The sequence below is a fragment of the Ochlerotatus camptorhynchus genome, unplaced genomic scaffold (genome assembly GCF_037179485.1).
Source record: "Ochlerotatus camptorhynchus isolate MF236.1 unplaced genomic scaffold, CSIRO-AGI_Acam_v1.1 ptg000244l, whole genome shotgun sequence".
Classification (NCBI taxonomy): Eukaryota; Metazoa; Arthropoda; class Insecta; order Diptera; family Culicidae; genus Ochlerotatus; species Ochlerotatus camptorhynchus.
This window is the reverse complement of record NW_027040734.1, coordinates 3,115,885-3,142,515: the sequence shown is the minus strand read 5'-3', so window position 1 is coordinate 3,142,515 and position 26,631 is coordinate 3,115,885. Positions and strand designations below refer to the sequence as shown.

Genomic DNA, 26,631 nt, shown 5'->3' with positions numbered 1-26,631 from the left:
GTTCCGAGGTTTCACGTTCTATGCTACAGAAACGGCAGATATCACTCTGAACCCGACCAATGTTCTTCAAATGATATCTACTCGGACAGTGCCCAGTTACTAGGCCAGTGTATATACTAAGAGCCCGTTTATTGAGCTCCAAGAGCTTTTTGGTATGTGTTACATTTGGAGTTATAATTCTTTTCGACGGGTTGCATTTCGTGACGGCCATCCAGTTGGCCATCACCCTTTGTTCTTCCCAGCGTTTGAGTTCCATTTTTACCGTACAGTTTGATATTCCACAGTATGGTTCTGAGCCAATAAACGGTGAATTGGAACCTAATTTAGCGAGATCGTCTGCCCTTTCATTCCCTTCAATGTCACAGAGTCCAGGAACCCAATATAAGTTTTCTGAGTTCTGTTTGCACAGCAGTCGCAACAAGAGAATACATTCCCAGAAAATCTTTGATGTACATTTGTAAGCACGAAGCGCTTTTAGCAACAATCAATACGAAACTAACGATTTTAAATTGGCTCGCTACTTGACTAGCCTATTGGTCCCAAGCAAATCGATTAACGTACCCCATTCTTGTATAAATTCCAGTACTACACTATGTTTTTTTTTTGATTCGCTATGAAATTTTGACAGATAACATGAGGAGTTATTGGATTTTCCTATGTTTCGAGGGGTGAATCGATTAGCTTGGGACCGCAGATAGTACCAGAGCTAAGCCAAAAAGTTGAGCACGTTTCTTCGGGACCTTCTAGCCTTAGAGTTACCTCTATGCTTTGAGTGCTGCTTGACTGTCAGAAAAAATACAGATATTTGCACATCTATATTTTCTCGTTAGGCAAATACTTACACATTCAAGTATGGGCACGATTTCTGCTTGAAACACTGTTGGACAATGTCCCATCGCTACTGAAATATTTGTCCAAGGGCCAAAGATTCCTGCACCTGTTTATGTTCCAATTTTTGAGCCATCTGTGAAAAATATGATTGAGCCTTGACGAACGCTAGGACCACCGACTTCCCAATCCGAACGCAACATTTCACAAATGTTGAAGGGAGTCCCAACAAACATTGCATGCAGAATAAGAGCTTATGCAGGTAAAATATGCTTTTTCATCTAAACAATGGCTTATTCAGCTCAAATTGTTTGTTGGGGTATCATAATTGTCCTCTGGTTTCATCCAGTCTCCATTCATACTCATCACTGGTCCTCTTTGGAAGTATTGTAAAATGCTTCGGTGATCAACCAGCTCACCAGGCATGACTTTTTTTAGACATTTTGAGCCTTAGCGCACGTATTCATGCAAGGGCAGTAGATTGAGAATTGCATCTAACGCTTTTGATGGGATGCTGCGCATCGCACCCGTTATAGCAATACATGCTAGACGTTGTAGTTTTGCCAGCTTCCTCTGTGCGGTAGCCTCTTTCGTTTTTGGCCACCACACTATCGAAGCATAAGTTACTTTTGTACGGATTACTGATGTGTGAATCCACATTGTCATTGTTGGTTTCAAACCCCATTTTCTACCAACAGTTTTGGAGCATAACCACAGGGCACTGGTTGCTTTGTTGATCACAGAATCAATCTGAGCATTCCAATTCAACTTGGCGTCCAATATGACTCCTAGGTATTTGACCTGTTCACTAAGATCGATCTGTTCTCCTCCAAGCTTGAACTCCTTTAGGTTGAACTTCCTCGTTCTAGTAAAAGGAACGATCACTACTTTTGACGGATTAATGTTTAGGCCCTCCTTAATACACCAAGATTGGGTAAACTTTAGAGCCTGTTGCATTCTTTCTGAAATGATAGTGTCAAACTTTCCTCTAACTATGATGACTATATCATCCGCAAAGCCCACAACTTCGAAACCTTTCGCCTCTAGGCTTCTTAGAAGATCATCTACAACTAAAGACCACATTAATTTTACTACATAGTCTGTTAAAAGAAAGTATTATTAAACGTATTGGATGATAAGAACAGCTGAACATGTTTTTGGAGCCGAGTTGAGAACGAAAGAGAGAGTCGATGAAGAGAATCGATAAATGTAGATTGGTCTATTTGAAAAGCGACGCGAGAATTCTCGCACTACTTTTGAAGTAGACCAGAATACATTGATTGATTCTCTTCATCGACGTTTTTTTTTATCATCCTCCCAAAATTTTAATTCATTTGGTCAAGGGGTAATCAACTCTGCACACTGTGCCAAAACACAGTATGGCACACTATTCGGCACTTTAGGGCACACGTTGACAAGCAGGATACAATCAATATAATATAAAAACGGCATCACTGTCGAGTGTGGACGTTTTGCCAATCGTTGCTAAGGTTGACTTCTTTGTTTACTCCATTGGGCTTTACGTTGGGTTCGAGGATCGTGCCTGAAAAATGCCAAGGGAAAATTCTGTGAGTATTGTCTGCACCATGAATGTCTTATCTCTTCACAACCAGCAAAACTAAGTTTATCTCATCCGATTCGCAGTGAAAATCCCAGCGGTTCCTGGTTTCGTCCAGAATAGCTTCTCTTTGGGCTTCACGCTAGCAAAGTTCTACCATACCATGCAGCGTTGCCAGATATACCGATTTATCGGTATTTATACCTATGTTCGAACTAGATACCGATATACAGATAAGATTCCTCAGAATACCGATTTTTGAGGTTTTATACCGATTTATACCGATTTTTTAAATAATCAAAATGATTGCCTGTCCGCTCTCAGAATTTTTGAGAAAATTATTGTGAGAGACTTGTATCTTTTTGAATATCTAAAATTTGTTGAGCCTTTAAAATTCTAAAAAAAAAAATCATTTTCAAAAATGTCTTATGGATACTCTGTCGATTAATGTTTCAATTTCCTCACCGTTTTTGGCTACCCATGAATCGATAAGCAGTCGATGCCTCTTTCTGGTAATTTCGGGGGAATCGGGAAAAATTTCTAAACATTATTTTAGTTCCTGGATTTTCTTTCACCTTACATCGTTAATTATCTTCCGATTCCTCTCGGAAACTTATTTCGACTTCCCTTGGAAGCTTCTTCAATCTTCGCTCGAATGATTCTTCCATCTTCTCTTGCCAGTTTTTTCAACTTTCCCGGAACTTCAGAGATGCTTCAGATTTTTATTGCGTATCCACACTAGCTGCAGGAACTTTTAAGAAGTTCTGAAACTTCAGAAAATTATAGAATTTTGATTAAGTTTCGATGAATTAAAGAATGTTTCTGTTAAAATTCAAAACCCGGAAATTTCAGGAAAGTCCAGCGAACTCCAGTGAACTTAAGGAAACATCATAAATATTTTGGATACTTCACATGTCCAAAGAACTTCTGGAAAATTTAAAGATTTTCAGGACAGTTTAGTTTCAGGAGAATTGAGAGAACTTTAGGAAGCTCCGAGAACATCAGGACAAATTATAAAATTTCAAGGAAACCGTTGAAGTTTTAAAGGAGTTCCGAGAAACTCAGGTAATTTCTGAAAACTTCAGCAATGTTCCGATAGGCTCATACAAATTTAAGAAATGTAAGGGAAGTTACATGAATATTAGCACATTGTGAGAACATTTTATGAGAGGTTCCGTGCTTATTAATGGCAGTGCCGATAACTTTTAAAAATTACAAAAATCGGGAAGATCAGAGAACTTCAATGCTGATGTTACAATAAATTCAAGAAAATTTATTTATTTATTTATTTATTTATTTATTTATTTATTTTGTCGTCAATCAGATGTAGACCATTTTTTACAACTTACAAGTCATGTGTTAAAATTACGAATAGAATTAAAGTAGTGCTTTAATCTGGTTTTTGTCATTATAAAATCAATAGCTTCACTATTGATTAAGCAGTCATAATTTGATTTAGTGGACCAAATTTGGCATAATTGGTGCGATAGTGATTTGCAGTAAATATATTTCGAGTTCGCAGTTGCCGAGAAGGTATGTAAAAATTAAGCTTTGATAACGGTTCTACCGTTCTACTGAGTCAATTCGATGCGATACTATATCGTTCACAAACGAAACCATTGCAAATTCACGACGCGCTTTCAATGTTTGAATGTTGATGAGCATGCAGCGTGCTTCATAAGATGGAAGAGGAAATCTTGTCCAACCTAATTTACGAAGAGCAAATAGTAAGAATTGCTTTTGCACTGATTCTAATCGTTCCTCATGCGTGAATGAAAAAGGTGACCAAACTATGCTGCAATATTCAAGTATTGATCTTACATATGAAATGTACAGTGATTTTATTGTATACGGGTCATAAAAATTGTAACTGAATCGTTTGATAAAGCCAATCATATTATTTGCTTTGTTGATAATTGTATTATAATGATCAGTGAATGCTAGTTTTGAATCAATTATAACTCCTAAATCCCTAACTCGTTCACACTTTTCTACTGCCTGATTTCCTAAAACAATTGTATTTTCTGGTTTGTTTCTTTTTCTACTAATAGCTATTGATTTACATTTTTGAACGTTTAGTTGCAGGAGGTTTTTGTTACACCAAACATAGAATAAGTTTATTTCAATCTGGTATGTATGTATATCTTCTTTATTTCTTATTTCTAGAAAGAGCTTCATGTCAAATTGCGAGAGTGACTAAGAAATTTCTTAATTTTTAAGAAAGTCTAGAGACCTTCAAAGTTGATTAGAGATATTCCGGTAGTCTCATTATAATCAGGGAAGTTCCAAGTATTTCAAAGATGATCAGAGTACTTCAAAACAGCCTTATTAACTTAGGGAAAATTATAAGAACTTTTAAGGAATTCCGAGGAAATATGTAATATTCCTAACTACATTTCAGGAATGTTCCAAAAACTTCAGGGGCATTGCAGGTTCTTCAGGGATGTTTTATGACCATTTGGAAAATTTTCTGGATCATTAGAACATCCCCCAAGAGCTCTTTCTTCCGGAATTATATCCTTGTTTCTTTCAACTTCCTACAGTTTTTTTTTTCTCTAATCTACCTTAGGAAGTTTCTGCCAGCGTCTCCAAGAAGTTTCTTCTGTTTTCTCCAGGAAGTTCAGAAATTTCTTTCGTTTAGTTCTGGAATTTTGCCTAGTTGGTTTTTTTTTTACTTCTATTGGAAGGTTTTTCCGAGCTTCTCCGGCTTCCCCTGGAAATGGCTACTGCTGGAATTTATTTCCGATTTCCGAAACTTGTCTCAAAGGAAGGCAGACAAAATCCGATTTGATTCTAAAAGTTTCTTTAAGTTTTCGCCAGAAGCTTCTAAATTGGAAGTTCCACGGATGTTTTTCCGACTTCTCTCAGAACTTTCCTCCAGGAGAGCTTCTTTCTTCTTTCTCTGGATGTTGTTTTCAGCTTCCTCCAGAAGCTAATTCAAACATTCCCTGCAGTTTCCTTCCGGAATTTTCCAATCATCGTCCAAAAGTTAAAATTTTCGCAAACGGCAAAAATATAAAATTAATTAAAATAGTAAATACCGATAAATACCGATTTTTTAAAACCTTTGATACCGATAAGCTTAAAAACATTCTGGCAACGCTGAATTACCATGGTCGATCGAGAGGGTCGATACGACAGTCAAGAAAGCCAAAATGGATTCCCTCCAGCAACGGTTGATCAAATGCCTGTAAGATCGCCCAATACACGGTACGGTGGAGAATGCGATCGGCGAACTGAATGGACAAAAATCCTCTGAACGACGTCAATATTGTGCTAGCTGATGGGAAGGATTTTTGTTTTACAAGTTTGTTATGCAGAACGAACGATCAAGAAAAAACCACATCATGGGGGGTGTGGGTGATGGGTTTTGTATTTCTGTCAGGTTTGATTCCCGGTCTTGCCCAGGGTTTTCCGTCAGGTATTCTTCCCAGTCCTTGGTTTCAATTGGTATTGACTTATGGGAAATCCACAGGACTTTATAGGGATGTCCATACAAGTCCCAGTACTGCTGGGCGATGTCGATACGAATTAACCCCAAATATTCCATCAGATCTGGTTCGATGTACGATTGCCTTAGCGAAACAGTAAAAGATTTATAGGAACAGATCAATGCAATTACATTCTATTCCGTGAGTAAGCCCCATCATCAACGATCCAATCTGCACTCTTCTGTTGCACTAGTTCGTCCCAAAGGGCCCGGTGCGATGGGTGGCCTACCAATCAGTCAATTATAAGGCCTTGCTCAATCTCGAAAGTTTGATTCGTGGCAGAGGAGTTTTCGGTTGGATCAGTGGTCCCGCATGATGACACTAATAGCGATTTTTTTTTTATTATTATTCAGTTCCAACCTGGATCGGGTATCAAGATCGGCTCTACTATTTTCAGGGTAATGACAATTTTTTTTCGCTCTTCAATACTTCTTATTCGATTGTTTATCTATAACTGGTGAAAATTTCGGAGTACCTCTGAAGAGACGTTGGCTCGAGACGAAGCCGTCAGCGCCAATACGAATCACTTTCAATATTTTTATCCAATCCCCCTTATTCTGCGGGTCACGTGACTCTCTGTCACCTCGTGTGAGGTGACGCTCCATGCAAATCAATGTTCTAGTCTTAGAATGGCATTTGTCAAGCATTAGAAATTCACGGCTATTGTGCATTCTAAATAGATCTGACCATGAGCAAGAAACATCTGCAATGCATGTCCTCGTTTTACACTCACTCTCCCGACGCTCATCTCCCGTCGACGATGATCCGGAAATGGGAAAACGTTATGAGAGATGTTAATATAATGTTTCAATAATACATTACGATTGTATTGCATTCGATTGTCATAAATACCACACTTGTGATCTACATGTTTTGTTTAAAATAGTGAATAATTCGAAAATTAGCCATCATTGTTATTGTTATTGCTCAGCTCACACCCTGGCCGAATATCGTCCGCTCATCTGCACTTTAAGCTAGGTATGAACCTACGGAAATTTTGGTCGTGCCCTATGCTAGACCGTATAGCATAACGACTTTCTTCCACCAGCAGGCCTGTTGCTCCCGTAGGCAGTCCCACTAGCTTCAGATTTGTAGGGAATAGTAAGAGAATAAAATAATAGAGAAGAGCGATAGAGTATTTGTTGTTTTTTTCTGAAAAGAGAAGAACAAAAACAACACGCCGACTTGTTGTGCTGCATGAGCTATGTCCGCTTTCATTCCCGCTCCTGCGGGTTACGTCCCTCTTCACGTGCTCACTCACTCAAGTATCCTGGGAACCTCCAGAGGTGCAGAGGGCCAACATGAGAAACCTCCATTCTGAGCGGTTGCTTGACCTGGGCCCAGGTCAAATTCCTATTGGTTTGCTTGATTTCCTTGTTGGGGTTTTGCTGCCATAAGCCCCTGTGCCTTTGCTGTGACGTACTGATGAATTTTATTCACATGCTTCACACGCTTGTCTGCAGTGATATTGTCGGTTGTGTATTATTTTTATTTTTATATTATTATTATTATTCGGCTGCCAGTACGCTGCCAGCAACAATCATTTGGGGATCATTTGATACGTTTACTGCACTCTTGCCGCTCTTCTTTTCTTGTTCAAACTTTTCGCTACTTTCCTCCTATTGAACTTCTGGTTGTGTGTCGTGTTCCCATTTGTCCTCAGGCAGTTAATATTAGTACATGATAGGAAGAAAGAAATAGAACAAGTTAAGTGTGAGCCGCATGTATTGGTTACTTACAGGGTTGCTTCCACTAACTTGCCATAACAAAAATGCTATTTTCGGAATTATGAAATCAATAGATGTTTGTATGATATGTTGTACTTGCAAGTTAAAAGAGGTTTTAAAGTATGTGCTTGACACACGAAACCCGTCAATCCCGCACCCTGAGTGTCACAATCAGAAATTCTACGATTGGTGTCGCAAAATCGCTGATTGCGACTATCCGAAAGCGAATCTGACAGGTCCCATGTGTCAAACAACCGCCTTTCAACCTGTTTTTGTATCCAGCAAGCACAAAACATCATTATAACATCTAACGATTTCAAAACTCAGAAAACCACCCTTTTATAGCAAATGAGTGGAAGCAAGCCTGGCTACTTATTTGGGTCATGGTGTTGAGTTCCCTATTTATTTGCCTCTATTTCGCTCTCAGATCGCAACGTTTAACTCACCCCCTTCCCTCACACTATTATGGTCGGAAAAGAGAACCCATATTTAGTAATCTCTCTGTAATCGAACTGCGATGCAGAAGATATTCATAGCAAACTAATCTGGAACTGGTCTAAGACATATAACCCAGTGAGTATTGACACATCACAATGTTGTGATGGAGCACGGACGTGAGATTTACTAGAGTATTAAATGCAAAATGCAAATGCAAAATAAAACTTGACAAAACATCGTCAATCCCCTTATTCATGGGCAGGGCCTGACGATGTGAATCTGATTTTGATCAGTGAACGGATCCAATATGGTACATTTTCTCACTATGAACTTGTCATTTCTAGCCCATCTGAACTATTCAATAAATGGAAACCATAACATGGGTTACGCTCCCCCTAAGCGGGCCCTCCGCATCCTATCTCTGTCTTATCTCAAATGCCAATGGTTTGAATGCATCAATATATACATTGGAAATGACGTTCAATCAAATAAACCCATACCCCACTCACTTGGCCAGGCTTCAGAATCGTCCAGTGGGCAGTGCGCTCTACACTCCAAGTTCACCTCAAATTTTATATTTTACCCCTTTGAGTGTTGATTAATCACAATAAAACATTGTGACAGAGCACGGACTTGAGGTTACTAGAGTATTAAATAATCTAGGTCCTATTTAGGATTATATCTGAAAAATCCAAATTTGGCCAACGCCCACTAATTCGAAAATTAGCCATCATGTGTTGAAATATTCAACCGTTGTTTTCTTCACTGCACGCAACTTGGACAGACTTGCACGGCAGTGTAGCCCTCAATACATACTCTTTTGAAGATTCTTCTGTTCACCACCAGAGGTCAAAACGATCTCTTATAGCGAATTTGTTTATTATCGGGGTAGGAACCAGTGTGAAACCGAACTTTTTGTCAGTGCGAACCTGAACCTGAGGTAGGTTTTAAAAACAAACGGTCAAACTGACGTTTGTCAGAAAACAAACAGAGCCGATTTTGATACCCGATCCAGGTTGAACTGAATAATAAACAAATACGCTATTAGTTTCTATTTAATCAGATTCAATCCAGACGTCGGGTTTATTATTTTGCATCTCTTCATTCACTTTCACTCAATTTCCATCATCGCATCCTCGAGTAACACTATCCTCTATTTTCTTGTTGTTCTTCATCCTATTATTGTTCTACCATTCTTGACTCTTACCGAGCCTTCCAGGATGCCCTCCACCATGCATATGAAAAGCTTATTTTCCATCCCATCATTAAATATGATCAATGTATTAATTTTACTCCTTCCCCGGATGTTTGGGGATGTGATATTAGCACCTTTAAGAATCAGTCGTACGTACAAATATAGTTTTAGTTTATTCCCAGAAATATTATGCAAATTTGCTTAAAAAAGGAAAAACAAATAATCAAACATCAATATAACCTTGAATCATAAAAAAAAAATGCTGATTACAAACAAACCTTACCAAGGTCAACAATTATTTTTCATTTCAACCATACTACGAAACAGTGCAGACAAGTTCGAAATCCAAGTTTCTTTAAATTTCCACGTTGAACGAAATCAACATACCACAAAAAATAGCTGTGTAGCTGTGTTCAAATCAATATATTATTCGTTTTTGGTTTTCCTAGAATCAATTCATTCTCCCTTCTAAAATTTTGCAAGTTTGTTTAGCTTTCAATCTCGGGCGCATCGCTTAGGTTACATGAAATAGGTAGAATTGGAATAAAAAATGTCTCGTTTCTAAAGCTTTGCTGTATAGATCCCTTTCCCTTGCACTGTAGTCCTCCTTAAATACATACTTAATTAGTCAAAAATGGATAAAATTGTGAACGCAATCGTTATTTTCCTTCTGCTCCTGTGTCGCCTAGAAAGTACTTAGCGCTTTTGTGTGTGTGTGTGTGTCTTTCTGTCTATGTTTGTTTGAGTGTCACTGTATGCATAGGTTTCTCTCTAGCTGTCGTAGGTATTTGGAATGAAGAGAACGTTCGGCACGGCTACGTAGAGGTTTCCTTTCCGGACACACTGGTGTATACTTGGTGGTAGGTTACTGAGTGAAGTAGAACCGATAGATGATGGTCGCAATTAATCCTAGGATCAGTGGCACGATCCACGATTTCAGGGAGCTGAAAGTGAATAGAATAAGGATGAGTATTTTTTTTTTTGGAACACTGGTCATTCTAAAGCTTACTTTTCGTCCTTCTGGTCGGCGCTCCAGTCGGGTTCCTTCTTAACTGGGACTTGCTTCCGTTCCGATTCGATCAGTTCACCGACCTTGAACTTCTTCATCATCTCGCGGGCATCTGTGCTGTGACCGACATCTTCGAACGCTTCTGTGGCTTCCTTTCCGGCTTGCTCCAGCAGAACTTCCTCACCACCGGGGTGCTAGAATTAAAAACGGAATGGGGTTAATGATTGTGCGTTATTTAATAATCCCAACGCCAAAAAAGCCAATAGTGAAATTGCACTTTTCTGCCTCTTATCAAAGATAGTGAATAAGTAACCAACAGAGATAGGCATAAATGGGAAGGTGTTTGTCATTTTAAAAACTGACGAAACAGTCTTGTCTTATCGGACTCAGGTTCTTACAAGTTCGATAAGCATTTAAGGTAAAACTGCGATCGCTAACGAAACGCCGTAAAGATACGGTTTCTATAGCAGATAATGAGTGCTAGACACACGCTTGCGTGACGGGGCGGTTTAAACGGGCCTGGATACCTATTTGCGTTCGTTTTTGCAACCTGTAATTGAAATTAGTCAGCATCATCAGCATCTTTGATGATGATGATGATCATTTGTCAAGAAATGTACAAATGTGTTTGTGTTACCTATAAATCGCTGTCAACTATATTTTCATCGAATTGACTTTAATCGTGAGAAAACGTTATTAGCTCAAACGATCTCTCTTAATGTATGATGCAATCTTTACCAGAGAACTGGACACTTTTCAAACGTGAAAGCATTACTGGGCAGTCAATGGAAGATTATATATGTATACGTACAAACACTACATGCACATCACAAATAACAACCGAAGGCATTTTTGCTCGGCACTCTCCGTGAACAAACTGTTATAATGCGCCTTTCGCAACATGCACGTACAGAGGTGCCAGTATTTTAATCATGGTCATGAATTGCGTCCTAAAATTGTAATCAATGATCCTGAACTGTCACCATCGTTTCCGACTACACACTAACGGTCACTACTACGTCTTCGGAACTGGAAAATTTATTTAAAGAGTTACGTCTTTTTGTCTGTGATACGACTAACCATCTGAGTTTATTTATTTCCATTGGCGAAGCTTTGGGAACTTCTTTTGGAACTTCAGAAAAATCGTAGAAACTCAGCGAGCTTTGGAAAAGTTCAAAAAACTGCGTATAATTGGGAGCTCTATTTAAGTTCGGGGATCTCTGTAGAAGTTAAACATTATTTAATTTCAGTGAACCTCATTATTGTTCGAAGATCTCCATATAATTTCTGGACACTTTATTGAAGCCTGAAATAGATCAGGGAACACGTTCAATAAATTCCATACGTGGAACTTCGCGGACGTGAAACGTAGATGTGCAACAAACTTTGTAGAAGTTTTGCGAATTTCGTAGCATTTTGAGAAGCTGCATAAAACTTCATATAACTGCAGGGAATTTTTTAGAGCATCTTAAAATAGTTCAGCAAACTTCTAAGAACTTCAGGGATCCTCGCTTCAGTTTAGGAAACTTCGTTGCAGTTTGTCAGAGATCTTACTTTGAAGTAAAAGCTCAATGAACTTCTTGGAAGTTTTGGGAGCTTCGGTAAATTTCAAGGAATATTTGTGGGGGTCTTTCCAGAAGCTCAAAAATATTCAGAGATCTTCGTAGAATCAAGAGAGATGGAAAAATATGGAATTTTGAATAAACTCAGAGAGCTTCGTAGAACAAAATTCAAAATGGTGAGTTGACAACCTGGAAGGAGCGGAATACCTAGCCCTGGTCCTCAAAAGTTCCTACTTCACGCCTCCTCGAGTCATATGATAACAAAAGACTACCAGCTGAAACATGGACACAGCTGGGTGGCGTAGCCTGGGCAATGTAGCCAGTCCGGCAATAGCAAAGTGAAGAGGTGCGACGCGAACACTGGCGCGGTAACCATAGTACGGTGATAGAGGAAATGCTTCACCAAACCTGAGCGTCTGTTCATCATGGAGGTGCGGCTCAAAACGGCGTCTGTTCTCCATGTTAGGAGCGGCTGATCACCGTCCTAGTGCCAGCGTGGGACTCTAAACAGAGCTGTGCACGATGGTCCCCCGGCGAGACAGGGGGTTGGGGCAGGCCCAACAAGCCGCCCTGGAAAAAAACAAAGTTGCAAATACTGAAGAAAGAAATACGGATCGGAACAATCGGCACAGACCTACGCGACGAAATAAGGACTACGATTGGAAACTCGGAACATGGAACTGCAAATCCCTCGGCTTTCCGAGTTGCGATAGGTTAATCTATGACGAACTTCAACCACGCAACTTCGAAGTCGTAGCACTGCAGGAACTTTGCTGGACGGGACAAAAGGTATGGAAAAGTGGGCATCGAGCGGCTACTTTCTACCAGAGCTGTGGCACCACCAACGAGCTGGAACCGGCTTTGTAGTGCTGGGTAAGATGCGCCAACGCGTGATTGGTTGGCAGCCGATCAACGCGAGGATGTGCAAGTTGAGGATTAAGGGCCGTTTCTTCAACTACAGTATCATCAACGTGCACTGCCCACACGAAGGGAGACCCGACGACGAGAAAGAAGCGTTCTATGCGCAGCTGGAGCAGGTGTACAACGGCTGTTCGCAACGGGACGTCAAAATCGTCATCGGCGACATGAACGCTCAGGTACGACGGGAGGCAATGTATAGACCAGCAATCGGGCCAAACAGTCTGCATGCCGTATCGAACGACAACGGCCAACGATGCGTGAACTTTGCAGCCTCTCGGGGTATGGTAGTTCGAAGTACCTTTTTCCCCCGCAAGGATATCCACAAAGCCACCTGGAGATCACCTGACCAATACACAGAAAACCAAATCGATCACGTTCTAATCGACGGGAAATTCTTCTCCGACATTATCAACGTCCGCACGTACCACAGTGCGAACATAGATTCGGACCACTACCTAGTTGCAGTATGCATGCGCTCAAAACTCTCGACGGTGCATAACACACGTCGAAGTCGAACGCCGCGACCCAACATTGAGCAACTACGGGACGCCGGAGTTGCCCAGGACTACGCGCAGCAGCTGGAAGTTGCACTACCCACGGAAGAGCAGCTTGGCGCAGCTTCTCTTGAAGATGGCTGGAGGGACATCCGTTCAGCCATAGGTAGTACTGCTGCAGCGGCACTAGGTACTGCAATTCCGGACCGAAGAAATGACTGGTTTGACGGCGAATGCAAACTGTTAGTAGAGGAGAAGAATGCAGCACGGGCGAGAATGCTGCAACACCGCACGAGATTGAATGTGGAGCGATACAGACAAGCGCGGAACAGACAAAACTCGGTTTTCCGAAGGAAGAAGCGTCAGCAGGAAGATCGAGATCGCGAGGCGATGGAAAATCTGTACCGCGTAAACGACACACGGAAGTTCTACGAGAAGCTAAATAGTTCGCGCAAAGGCTACGTGCCGCAAGCCGATATGTGCAAGGACTTGGACGGTAACCTTCTCACGAACGAGTGTGAGGTGATTGAGAGGTGGAAGCAGTACTATGACGAGCACCTCAACGGTGAAGCAGCAGAAAACGAAGGTGGCACGGCAACAGACCTTGGAGCACGCGCAGAAGACGACAGGCTACCGGCCCCTGATCTTCAAGAAGTTGAGGAGGAGATCGGTCGGCTGAAGAACAACAAAGCAACTGGTGTAGATCAACTACCAAGTGAGCTATTAAAATACGGTGGTGAAGCACTGGCTAGAGCACTGCACTGGGTAATTGCCAAGATTTGGGAGGTGTCGTATGCTCAATCTACAAAAAGGGCGACAAGTTGGATTGCTGCAACTACCGCGCGATCACACTGCTGAGCGCCGCCTACAAGGTACTCTCCCAAATTCTATGCCGCCGTCTGTCACCATATGCAAGAGAGTTCGTGGGGCAATACCAGGCGGGATTCATGGGTGCCCGCGCTACCACGGACCAAATTTTCGCGATTCGGCAGGTTCTGCAGAAATGCCGCGAATACAACGTGCCCACACATCATTTGTTCATCGATTTCAAATCCGCATACGACACAATCGATCGAGGTCAGCTATGGCAGATTATGCACGAGTACGGATTTCCGGACAAACTGACGCGACGATGGATCGAGTGATGTGCGTTGTTCGAGTATCGGGGACACTCTCGAGTCCCTTTGAATCTCGAAGGGGGTTACGGCAAGGTGATGGACTTTCGTGTCTGTTGTTCAACATCGCGTTAGAAGGTGTGATCAGAAGAGCTGGGATAGACACGAGTGGCACGATATTCAGGAAGCCCATCCAGCTCCTTGGCTTCGCCGATGACATTGACATTATGGCACGGAACTTTGAGATGATGGCGGAAACGTACATCAGACTGAAGGCTGAATCTAGACGCATTGGACTTGCCATCAACGCATCAAAGACAAAATACATGAAAGGAAGAGGTTCTAGGGAAGACAATGTTAGCCTCCCACCCCGAGTTCAGATTGACGGTGACGAAATCGAGGTGGTCGATGAGTTCGTGTATTTGGGCTCACTGGTGACCGCCGAAAATGATACCAGCAGAGAAATTCAAAGACGCATTATGGCAGGGAATCGTGCCTACTTTGGACTCCGGAGGACGCTCCGGTCGAATAAAATTCGCCGCCGCACGAAGTTGACTGTTTACAAGACGATGATTAGACCGGTGGTCCTCTACGGCCACGAGACGTGGACTATGCTCGTGGAGGACCTACGCGCCCTTGGTGTTTTCGAACGGAAGGTGTTGCGTACCACCTCCGGTGGAGTGCAGATGGAGGAGGCCAATGAACCACGAATTGCACCAACTGCTGGACGAACCATCCATCGTCCACATTGCAAAAATTAGGCGACTACGGTGGACTGAGCACGTTGTAAGAATGCCACACGACGACCCAGTGAAAATAGTTCTAGAAAGCGACCCAACAGGAACAAGTAGAAGAGGCGCGCAGCGGGCAAGGTGGATCGACCAAGTAGAACGTGACCTGCGGACCCTTCGCAGACTACGAGGCTGGCGAACTGTGGCCATGGATCGAGTAGAGTGGAGACGACTTCTTCGGACAGCAGAGGACAACAAGGCCTTAGCCTGATTGGTAAGGTAAGTAACTTCGTAGAAGTTGAGTAAATTTCGAAAAACTTAAGGGAGTTTTGTAGATGTTCAGGGAACTTTGCAAAGGTTATTGTTATATATGGAAGTTAGTTAAATATATGAGCTTTGAGGACAATCGTTTAAACGTGTTCACGAAAAAAGAAGATACGCAACTTGGGCAAACGTCACCGCTGGGGCGAGACATGACAATAATCGTTGCTTCCGCCAAAGTGACAATAAAACACACACACACGACTGTTCCGGACAGTGTCGGCAAGCTCGCCATCACATACCGGTAGAAACAGAGTCCACCAGTGCAACGAAGAGTGCTTTCAACGCGTGAGGTGCATAGTTTTGCCGGAGTGACGGAAGCACCGTAGCGAGGATTACGACGAGTGAGATGGTGTGGGCCCATCCTCGTCAAGGAAACTACCGAGTCCGATACACCTATCTTCGGAGCTGGGAACTAATTCTCACTATTGAAACAGAAGATATTCCGCACATTCTGCGACGCCATCTTCCCACGTCGCAGAGCAGAAAGCTCTGTCCCCGCAAAACATCAAATCCATTAGTCGGTCGAACGAGAACGGGCACGATCCGGATGAGACGGAGGTCAAATAAGGCGGTAAGCTAATTCTACGATTAATTAAAAATGTGATATCACTGATGCATTGTCTCGTCCAGCAGCATCAGCTCCAACACGCCGCGAATTGAGAGAGCCATAAGAGCCAAGCAAGAGCTTTCGACACAGGAGTAAGTTACGCGCTGCATTCCTCAGTGCCACAGCGAGTCTAATGAAGCACCGCTTCAGGGCTTTTGTTTTTACAGCCTCAAATTAACCGGTGGATCACGGACGGCGTGGATCAGTCTATCGCCTGGCCAGAGTAAGGCGTCCGCATCGGTGGAAGCATCCACGATATACGGACCGAACGAAGGCTCAGATGCAGAGGTTAAGCAGCAAGACGAATGTACGAGAAGATCGTGAGTGAATGAGAGAAAAGGGTGGAAAGAGAGAGGAAAGAAGAAGCTAGGGAGAGTTAGGAGACGCCGATTCGTCAAGTAAGGGTTCAGGAGTCAAGGAAGAAAAATGGCAGGAGAATAAAGATTGTACGATGAAATCTACGGTTTTGTTGAGGTGATCATTGTGCGTTGACCGGTTCGACCAAAGCTTCCATACCTGCTGAGGTCGTCTGCAACATTATAGGATATTCTTTCAGATATCCTTCATTGACAACAGAAAATATATTGCCGGTGCCGGTGGTGTAGTGGTAAGCGTGACTGCTTTCTCACCCCAAGGGGTCTGAGTTCAATCCCAGCCAAGGTCGGTGGGATTTTTCTGAGTCAAGCTAGCGGAAGGGAAGTAAAGCCGTTGGTCTCGGCCCATGTACACAGATGAACCAGCCGACGGCTGAAAGTCTCTTTAATAAAGAAAGACAAGATAAGATCGGCCCATGTGTGTTGAATGAATGGATGCGATATCCTAGGCAGGTGTGGAAGCTGCCTTCCTGCACATTCGATTGCCGTCAACTGATGGCAATCGATGTCCGTCGATGATTGGCACTAGATTGCGGAACTGAGACCGACGTTAAATAAAGCAATGAATAAACAGGAAATCTTCTGGATAGAAGATATTTTTTCAAGACTTCTAGTTGGTCAAGTTCTGAAGATCTTCAACTGATAGAAAATACAAATGAAGTCTCTAATATATTCTTCCAAGACTACAGGTTGATCAAAAAGTATTCAAAAGTACTCCAGCTAATCGAATTTGATGGAATCTTGAATGATTGTACATTTTCTATAGGGAACACCCGTACCCTGGTGATTTAGCTATATTGTCAAGAATTCTCACTCCAGTATAGTTTGGATGGTTTAGAACATTAAATAAAATTTGCGTTCCGTAAAATGTGTGCCGTCGTGGATCACTGTTACGACATTTTAGTTTTGACCGAAACATGGCTCAATTATGTCTTTGGTGTTGCCTACGAAATATTTCGCTGCGATAGTAAGAAAACTACTAAGTGAGGCGTCCTTATCGCAGTTAATTCCAAACTGGAAGCAGAAGTTATCGAGGACGAAAATGGAAAACGGTTGAACAAGTGTGGGTGGCTATTCAACTTTGTGATCGTCAATTGCTTCTCTGTGCAGTTTACATCCCTGCAGATCGAACCCGTGACTTGGAGCTTATTGACGAACATTGTCGATCCGTCTTGGTCGCTTCAGACAAAGCAGACCCTTCCGACGAAGTTATTGTTCTTGGCGATTTTAACCTACCGGACATTGCATGGACTCCAACCCATGGTGGTTTCTTTTGTCCTGATCACGAGCGTTCATCTTTCCACGTAGGAACCATCCAGCTCCTGGACAGTTAAAGTACCGCAATTCTGTCACAAATCAATGGCCTGTTGAATGAAAACAACGGCAAGCGTTTCCCTCGACATTCTCCAACGCACCAGGGTTGTGCACGAAAGCGAAGATCCGGTTCAGCCTGAAGGAAGGACAGACTCCTGTGTTCCGCCCAAAACGGCCAGTCGCCTACGATATGTACGACACACGGTGAATCAAGAGCGGGATCGACTGGAACAAGCAAACATCATCACACCGGTCGAGTACTCCGAGTGGGCTGCACCGATAGTTGTGGTCCGGAAGGCGAGCGGTGCCATACGAATCTGCGGTGGCTATTCCTTCCTCTCCCACAGGACATCTTTGCAAAACTGGCCAATTGCAAAATTTTCAGCCAAATCGACTTGTCAGACGCCTATCTGCAAGTCGAACTGGACGAAGCCTCAAGAGATCTGCTAACAGTCAACACGCATCGGGGCTTGTATCGCTACAACCGATTGCCGAGTGAAAGCAGCACCTGGAGCGTTTCAACAACTGGTGGACACCATGCTGATCGGACTCAAGCATACCTCAGGTTACATCGATGACGTGATTGTAGGAGGAGTGAATGAAGCGGTTCACCAACGAAACCTGCAAGCAGTTCTTCAGCGCATTCAAGAATATGGCTTCACCATAAAGACGGAGAAGTGTTCTTTTGGGCAGTGACAGATAAAGTACCTTGGGCATCTCATCGACGGACAAGGATTGCGACCGGATCTAGCCAAAATCCAAACTATCCGGGAATTGTTCGGCGTTCGCTCGTTCCTTGGGGCGATTAATTATTACGGTAAATTCTTCTCAGTAAATGCGAACTTTGCGAAATCGTCTCGATGAATTGTTGAAGGCCGGCAAGAAGTTTGAGTGGTCTTCGGAATGCCAAAATCCTTCGACAAATTCAAGCAGCTTTTGTCATCTGATCTCTTGTTGACGCACTACAATCATAGAGGTAACTCCAAGACTAGAAGGTCCCGAAATAACGTGCTCAACTTTTTGGCTCAGCTCTGGTACTATCTTCGGTCCCAAGCTAATCGATTCACCCCTCGAAACATAGGAAAATCCACTAACCCCTCATTTGATCTGTCAAACTTTCATAGCGAATCAAAACAAACATTGTGTAGTACTAGAATTTCGACTAGGTTGGGGTACGTTAATCGTTTGCTTGGGACCAATAGGCTAGTCAAGTAGTGAGCCAATTTAAAATCGTTAGTTTCGTATTGATTGTTGCTACAATCCAGAGCTGCTGATCATTGTTTCGGCTGATGCGTCTTCAGTGGGAGTTGGAGCTACGTTGAGCCACAAGATGCATGATGGATCCATCAAGGTCGTGCAGCACGCTTCTCGTGCACTAACACCGGCAGAGCAAGGGTACGGTCAACCAGATCGTGAAGGCCTTGCGATCGTGTATGCGGGTACCAAATTCCACAGGATGTTGTACGGTCGCAGCTTTCTCCTTCAAACGGATCACGCTCCTCTTCTCCGCATCTTTGGGTCAAAAACGGGAATTCCCGTCTACACGGCAAATCGTCTGCAGCGGTGGGCATTGCAGCTACTGCTCTACGACTTCAAGATCGAGTACGTCAGCACAGCAGTTCGGTCCAACTCTATCAAGTTCGTTCCTCTCAGTTTCAGGACAGTACAGCAAGCCACCCAGACTGATTGTTGGGCGATGGACTTCTCTTTCGAAGAGTCTTTTGAGCACACCTGGATTTTGTATTTCCGAGCGCAAGATTGGTTCCTCCTTACTAACTCCTTACGTACCCAACAAGAATAATTCAAGTAATGTTTCCTAGGGTTTTCATAACCCCAAACTAACCATCAGCTTTCCTCACGAAATGATTATAAAACGTTCCCTGGTACTGTTAACTATCTTGTTTGAATACAATAACAGGCGATAATTTTGGTAAGTAAATGGTCAAATTCTGGCTGAACGTTCTGAAAACTCACTTCAATTATAATTCAGTTTGCTTTTCTTCTTCTATATTTTTCTATCAATCGTTTGACCCGAGTGCAGACCTAATCCTTTCTGACGTCTTACAATTCTCACACAACGATAGTTTCAGCTGTCATCTTGGTCGTCGTTCAGCGGGTTTCATCCGAGGGGTGTCCAACTGAGGAATTGATTGTAAGGGGATGGTGCGAAACACCGTAACACTGATCCAGTACTTGGCAAGGTCTACCGGTTCGGGCAGCAGGGCTGGCCGAATTCCAGGTCGGCCATCGCCGATCAAGAAGTCCAGAAGTTCTACGACCGTCAAGACTCGTTGTCGGTTGTCCAAGGCTGCGTGATGTTCGCAGAACGTCTTGCTATTCCGGCACAATTTCGGGACCGCTGCCTCCACCAACTGCATCGAGGTCACCCCGGAGTCCAACGCATGAAGGCAATAGCTCGTAGCTCCGTTTATTGGCCTTCAATCGACGCCGACATCGCAGCATTCGTCAAGACTTGCCGTCAGTGCGCATCCGTCGCGAAAAGTCTTCCGAAAGCTCCATCAAAACCGTGGCCGAAGTCAACCCAACCGTGGCAACGCGTACACATTGATTACGCTGGGCCACTCGGAGGTGATCATTTTCTACTAGTCGTCGATTCCTTCTTGAAGTGGATTGAAATCGTGAGAACCAAAAGCATCACCTCATACACCACGATTGTCATTCTTCGGAGTATTTTCGCACTTTCGGAATGCCCACCAGCAGCTTTTGCCTTGACAACGATAGCGACCACATCACCACGGAGCCCTACCATCCGCAGTCCAACGGGCAGGACGAACGCGGGCAACCGGGAAAATACGAGAGGGGAGAGGAGACATCCAGGTAGCTATCGATACCTTTCTGCTAACCTATCGGACCACACTGAATCCCTCAGCTTCCGATGGTAAATCGCCAGTTCCAGTTCCAAGACAACGTCGTCGGAGTTCCAGAGCGCTTCCGAGAGCAGCCCAGCGGTACAGCTACTACGTCGCTCTTCGAGGATTCGAAGGCAGCCTCAGTGGTTCGATTCCTACCTTCTATACTAAAGAGGGGAGATGATGGGACCCATGGACATCCCTAGTACACGAAACAGAATCCATCGACCAGCTGAGCTCACTGTTGGCAGACCACCCTGTATCCAGTCGATGCTACCGAACAGCGAGAAACGTCATCGGCAGGTTTTAGAATGAGAAGTGAAACAGCGTGTTTTACACACGAAGCATAATTTATTTGTGTCTTACATAATAAAGTTTCTTTTAATTGTATTTATCTCTCGTGCATTACATACATCCGATGTCACGATGTCACCTAAGTCGCGCGAGTCGTAAAAAGATTTGAACCCATAAATCCCATTCAGTACACGGATGCATTGCCCATTCTACAACGGTGGACTTATATGGTCTACGGATGTATTTAGCATGACATCTTACACTGCCGTACTCTAAACGGAACTATCAATTCTATACTTTCATCTCCTCATCTATCGTATAAAAATTACCACTTTAGTCTGTTATTTGAAATTAGCATCTTCAACTATGACATCTGAGTTTCGAATCCGTGTCCTACACAAGTGCAAGCGTTCTCTAATACACAACAATCGTCTATTATCGACGATATGTGCTTGTACCGCAACCGCATGGAAGATCTAAACAAAATCTAGTTTCAAAATTCATGGAATTATCTAACACTGAGCATTATCTTATCTGAGAATTTGAGTTTGAGTTTGACATTCTTAAAATCCTAATAGAGATCCAGACAATATGTAATTTCATTACAAAATGCTTGAACAAATGATCATTGCTGGTTCAAAATCAGTTTCACCATTAAAATAATAGCAAGCTTCGACATAATAGGTCGTATTATTGGACTAAGTGGAAATGTGTCCAACAGGAAAATAAAATAACAAATAGCCTTGACGCTTTTTGATTGAATAGCAGCTCCAGAGTTCACATTTAACCCGAGATTTAACCGTAGTTTAACAATACAAAAAATACCGCAGGCTCCCTCCCGTAAAACTTTCTAGCTACGCCAATGTTTATTTCAACAATTTCTTGTTTCTTCAACTGTTCAATGAGCGAACAACTTTTGAGTTATCTTTGAATATTTATCATTAAAAAGCTTATGAAAAATTCTATCTTTTGGGAAATTTTCAAGTTGGACACTTAGGCTCTGAACCATTTGGTGGATTATTTTAACTTTTGGTTAAAATTTGACAGATGAAAAGTTATCGATTAACCCTGCTATCCGAGCATGGTTATTTCTGACAGACAAGAAGTTAAATTTTGACAACCGTGGCTCGAAAACCGGTCGATCGACAGCACGGGGATTTTCGAACATAGAAAATAACTTTCGAAATGTCACTTTTAACCACGAGTTAAATTTAACTCGGCAAATGGTTCACAGCCTTAAAAATTAACAAAACTCATTGAACAACTTTTGGACAAATTAGAGTTAAAATTAGTTTATCAGACTCAGATGCATATAAGTTCTATTGTATTTTTATTGATTTTGGCTATGGTTGCTACAATACATCTTATTACATTGTAACAATAAGTTTTATTGTTTTTGTATGGTAAATTTTTGTTCTGGTTTTTAAGTCACTTTAACGGCGAGTATTCCATGCCGAAGATGGAGCACAGAACGAACGTCCTTGATTAGCAGCCTATGTAAACAAACCGTTCTGCAACTAGAATTCACGGCTTTTGCACATCTGACCTTCCATTGGGCTAGACTGTTGAACTTGAACCGTCGAATTATTCAACTTGTACCGCCTGAATTGGCCAATTAAGCTATCTGAGTATTGCAAACCGACTAATCAGCCAGTTTGAAATCCAACGCAAACGATCTTTCACTATATTGACTTTTCTATACAAAACTTAACAAATAGCGAAACAAGCCGGCGTTTGTATGTGTTTATGCATGAGGCGTAAATAGCTCGATCATGTCGATCAGTATAATAAACTATTTAGATACCGAAGGCGCGTGGTAGGTAAACATATAGCCTATCGCTTTCCGATGAAAGCAATTACCTATACCGACAGTGATTGCAGCAATCATCAAGGCAAGTAGAAACCAATGCAACTGCAATCTGCGGCTAGAAATCGAGAACAAAATTAACGATAGCGATGATGATGATGACCTTGAACTTTGTACACAAAAACACTCGCCCGACGAGTACGTGTTATTCGCCGCACCGAGCATGCGTTGGTGTGCGGGCGTGAACTCCAAAAACAGTATTATATGTATGCTGCCGCTATTCGCATAACAGTCTCATGTAGATAGGAATTTTCAAGGACATAGGACTGTCATGCGAATACCGGCAGTATGTAGCAATCAAAAAAAGATCACCATCTTAACCCGTGTATTGGACGTTTATTCGTTAACCGTTGTTACTATGGTTTGCAAAAAGAAGTGAATGATAAACTTCGTTGTCGCTTAGCAGTGTGCGTTGGTACGAAACCTCATGGGATGGTAATATGTATCTCTTATTGCTTTTGAAGCTTACATACACTGATGGAAATAATTATGACGTCATGCTTAAAACTGGGTTTTTTCTCCTGAAATCAGGTTCTCACTAAACTTGGTTCAACTCAGTTTTTCGGTAAACTTATAACCGGTACGATAAATATCCACTGCACTTTCGCTAAGCGAAAACCCGTTAACTGAAATGTTCCGTAACTGAAAGTCCACTAACTGAAAATCTAGAGTACAAATATATGGAGTACTCAGTCATTAATATCCTTTTTTAGATGCCATATCTAACAGCGAACGGGTGGAGCAAAATAGAACACTCAAATTGCAATATCATGTTTACATTATAGCCTATATTTCAATAAATAGCACATTTATAGTCATAGATGACTGGCCGAGACTAGTTAGTGAAGATCGTTAGAAATCTTCTATAAAACTGGCGATCAGCGCTAGTTATCCCTTTCTGTGGTTCTGAAGCATCTCATTTTTAAAACATCATCACTAAGAATCACTGATTGAGAAGTTCATTTAATTTGATCTCGTATTTTGAAAATGAGCCTCATTCAATTTGTTTTCTCACCTCCACTGAAACTGCTTCTCGATCGACAATTATCTTGCTCGTCAATAGCCATTGGCGGGGCTTTTGGCGCAGACTATAAACCAGAAATATATTCATCCAACTATCACTTCGTGAAGTGGTCCGAACAGAGTTAATCTTAAATGAAGTTTTACTGTAAGTTCAGCTGTAGAAAAGTTAATGAAAAATTACCGAAATCGGTAATCAGGGTTTTATTCATTGGCGTAACTACAGGACCTCCTAGGATTACTGTAGCCCAATCTAGGATTGTTACATTTTCCTCACACATCAAAATAGCTGTCATGATGCCTCCCAATTTATTATTCAATAATTCCCAAAGAATTTCTCTTAGCGGTCTAGTAAAGGCGAAAAGCGTACACTATTCGCACCATCTTCATGCATGACTTCGAATGATTATTGTATTTCTCGAACCCTTTAACAATGTGCTTTAAAATTCCGGATATTGCCTTATGGTTCAATTTGTCGTCAGCTGAAGAGCATCCAATTGTCATTGTCTATCCTTAAAATTCAAGATGCTGTAAAACATACTGTATAGCCCAGTATCAATCAATATAGCAAGTATCGGATAAAAAGTATAAGCACCCATTTGAATACATTGCATCACTGAATGATTTGTGTTAAGGAGATGAACCAATACCATCTGCAATTCAATTCCGGACGATTTTTTTTTTGCGCGAGCGGGAGAGGTCAGTTTTATTTTCAAATGTGGTGCTGTAATTATTTCCACCAGTGTGATTAGCGGAAAACAAGAAAAATACTTATATGCTTTCTTCCATTATATAATCTTCCAGTTTGAGGCCCCTTAGTGCCCCCCATAGTACTCGGCATGAACAAAAAATGCAAACGTTAAGGTATGTGTAATCATGAGAGTGGAGGAGCTTATCTCTGGATAGCGACTACCTAATCATCAGGGTGCAAAAGTGTGTAATCACGTTCCCCATTAGAAGCAGTCCTAGTGGAGAACGATCAAAAAATCCACGTACTCCCTCCTCAAGCCGGGATGATTTTCTTAACATTGCACAATGCACATACCTCGTTCAGGAACTCCGTCACGTCATAAATATTGTTGTGAATTACAATCCAGGAAGATTTGTTCGTGTTGTGGCTCTTGATTTCTGCCAACGAGTAGGTTTTCACTTCGGACATTCTGGGAGTTGTTGTTGGCTACTGGGAGATGGTCAAACACTACAGCACAATCGATGGAACGAACTGGGAAGATGACTGGCACTAATGGGGTTTTTTTTCTACCTCACTCTTGTATTTCAATCGACCGAACACACACCGTACAGCGAAACCACTTTCTCCGAAACACTTCCTCTGACATCCAATGCGGAACTGTGGAAAACGAGGCGAAAAGGCGTTGAGTTTTGTTCGTCATCTATTCACCACGGCATTCGAGCCATTATTGTTCACCACAACGATGGGGCAACTGGCAGTGCTGCAAGTTTTGCAAAACAAAAGTTCCATCGTTTGTCTATTGGAAGATTTCAGTAAAAGCTCACACACCAAATTTCTTAAATCTTGTTCGGTACTTTTTTTGCTGGATTCGTTCTGTAAAATATAAATTTTACCGAAAACTTTGTAAAAAGTATTGATTTACCAATTTTCCGCAATCAAAACTGCTGAATTTCCGTAATTTATAGAAATCAACCGAAAACTGTTAATCAAAATTACTGACCTAAATCGTTAATTGCTACAATTCCGCAATATTGTAAACATTGTGACGAATGTGCTGTAAATATAATCTTTTACAAAAACAAACAGCAGTAAAAATACAGAACAGATTTGCAAACTTCACACTGTAAAGCTTTGCTGTCATTTTGAAGTTGAGTGTTCTAGAATAGTAAGTACGTTACTTTTTTCCTATAATCCGTCCAATTTACATCGAAAGTATAAATTATATAATGCTTTTTTCATTTCTGGGTCAATTGCTTTCAGACGACATGGACATTAAATGGCCAAATCTCACACACAAACCTCGTCCCCAACAGCAAAAAGCGAATTTGTGCACGGTTCGCTACTGGGTCGCTAACCACGGTCAGGTTCTTACTTTATATACGGACGCACGATGAAAATGTATGTTTATAGATAATAAATAAATGATTAGTCAAATAAATGATTAAATAATCAATAAAAATCATGTTATTAATGATTAATTCAGGCAAATTAAGTACAGCCATTCGGTAAAAATTATACCGAACGCTATATTGCAAACTTCACCGATCATTCAGCAAAATTTACAGTCCTGGTCCGTACATTTTGACAGCTCACAAAGTGAACAAAATTTACCGAACGGATTGTAAATTAAAAAAAATACCGAATAGATTACCGAATGTTCAGCCACAGACAAACAGACATAACACATTGAATATTCCTCATTGTAAAACATCGTCGCTAAAACATTACCGCCATCTGTTGAGTACACTGTGGTGGGTAGTACACTGAACAGATGGCGGTAGTGTGTAAACGTCAAACGCAAGAGAACTAACTATGCGCGCCACAGGTGGCTGTACTACCAACTACGATACTTTTAAATTGACCGTTAAATGCTTGTTCGATGAAAAACTTGCAAGTGTTGTGTCTGTTTGTCTGTGGTTCAGCTGTTCCATATTCGGTAAAAAATTACGGTACACTGGCGGTAGTTTGTCTGTTTGTCTGTGGTTCAGCTGTTCCATATTCGGTAAAAAATTACGGTACACTGGCGGTAGTGTGTAAACGTCAAACGCAAGAGAACTAACTATGCGCGCCACAGGTGGCGGTACTACCAACTACGATACTTTTAAATTGACCGTTAAATGCTTGTTCGATGAAAAACTTGCAAGTGTTGTGTCTGTTTGTCTGTGGTTCAGCTGTTCCATATTCGGTAAAAAATTACGGTA

At 42.0% G+C, this 26,631-nt stretch overlaps 1 protein-coding gene across 1 annotated transcript; it reads right to left on the bottom strand.

The window, feature by feature from the left end:
• Positions 1-9,391: 9,391 nt before the first annotated feature.
• LOC135704607 (cytochrome b5) lies at positions 9,392-25,090 on the bottom strand. The gene is made up of 3 exons (XM_065226059.1): positions 24,785-25,090; positions 10,247-10,440; positions 9,392-10,181 (listed from the first exon to the last, which is right to left on the bottom strand). Exons 1-3 carry the CDS (start codon positions 24,896-24,898, stop codon positions 10,103-10,105), a joined length of 387 nt encoding a protein of 128 aa, XP_065082131.1. The 5' UTR covers positions 24,899-25,090; the 3' UTR covers positions 9,392-10,102.
• Between the last annotated feature and the right edge of the window lie 1,541 nt (positions 25,091-26,631).

Excerpts from the sequence above, each read along its gene's own strand:
- LOC135704607 (XM_065226059.1), bottom strand. The coding sequence starts at position 24,898 with ATGTCCGAAGTGAAAACCTACTCGTTGGCAGAAATCAAGAGCCACAAC. Across the intron at positions 10,441-24,784 it reads TGACGGAGTTCCTGAACGAG|CACCCCGGTGGTGAGGAAGT; the intron begins GTATGTGCATTG and ends TTTTAATTCTAG. Across the intron at positions 10,182-10,246 it reads GCCGACCAGAAGGACGAAAA|CTCCCTGAAATCGTGGATCG; the intron begins GTAAGCTTTAGA and ends ATTCACTTTCAG.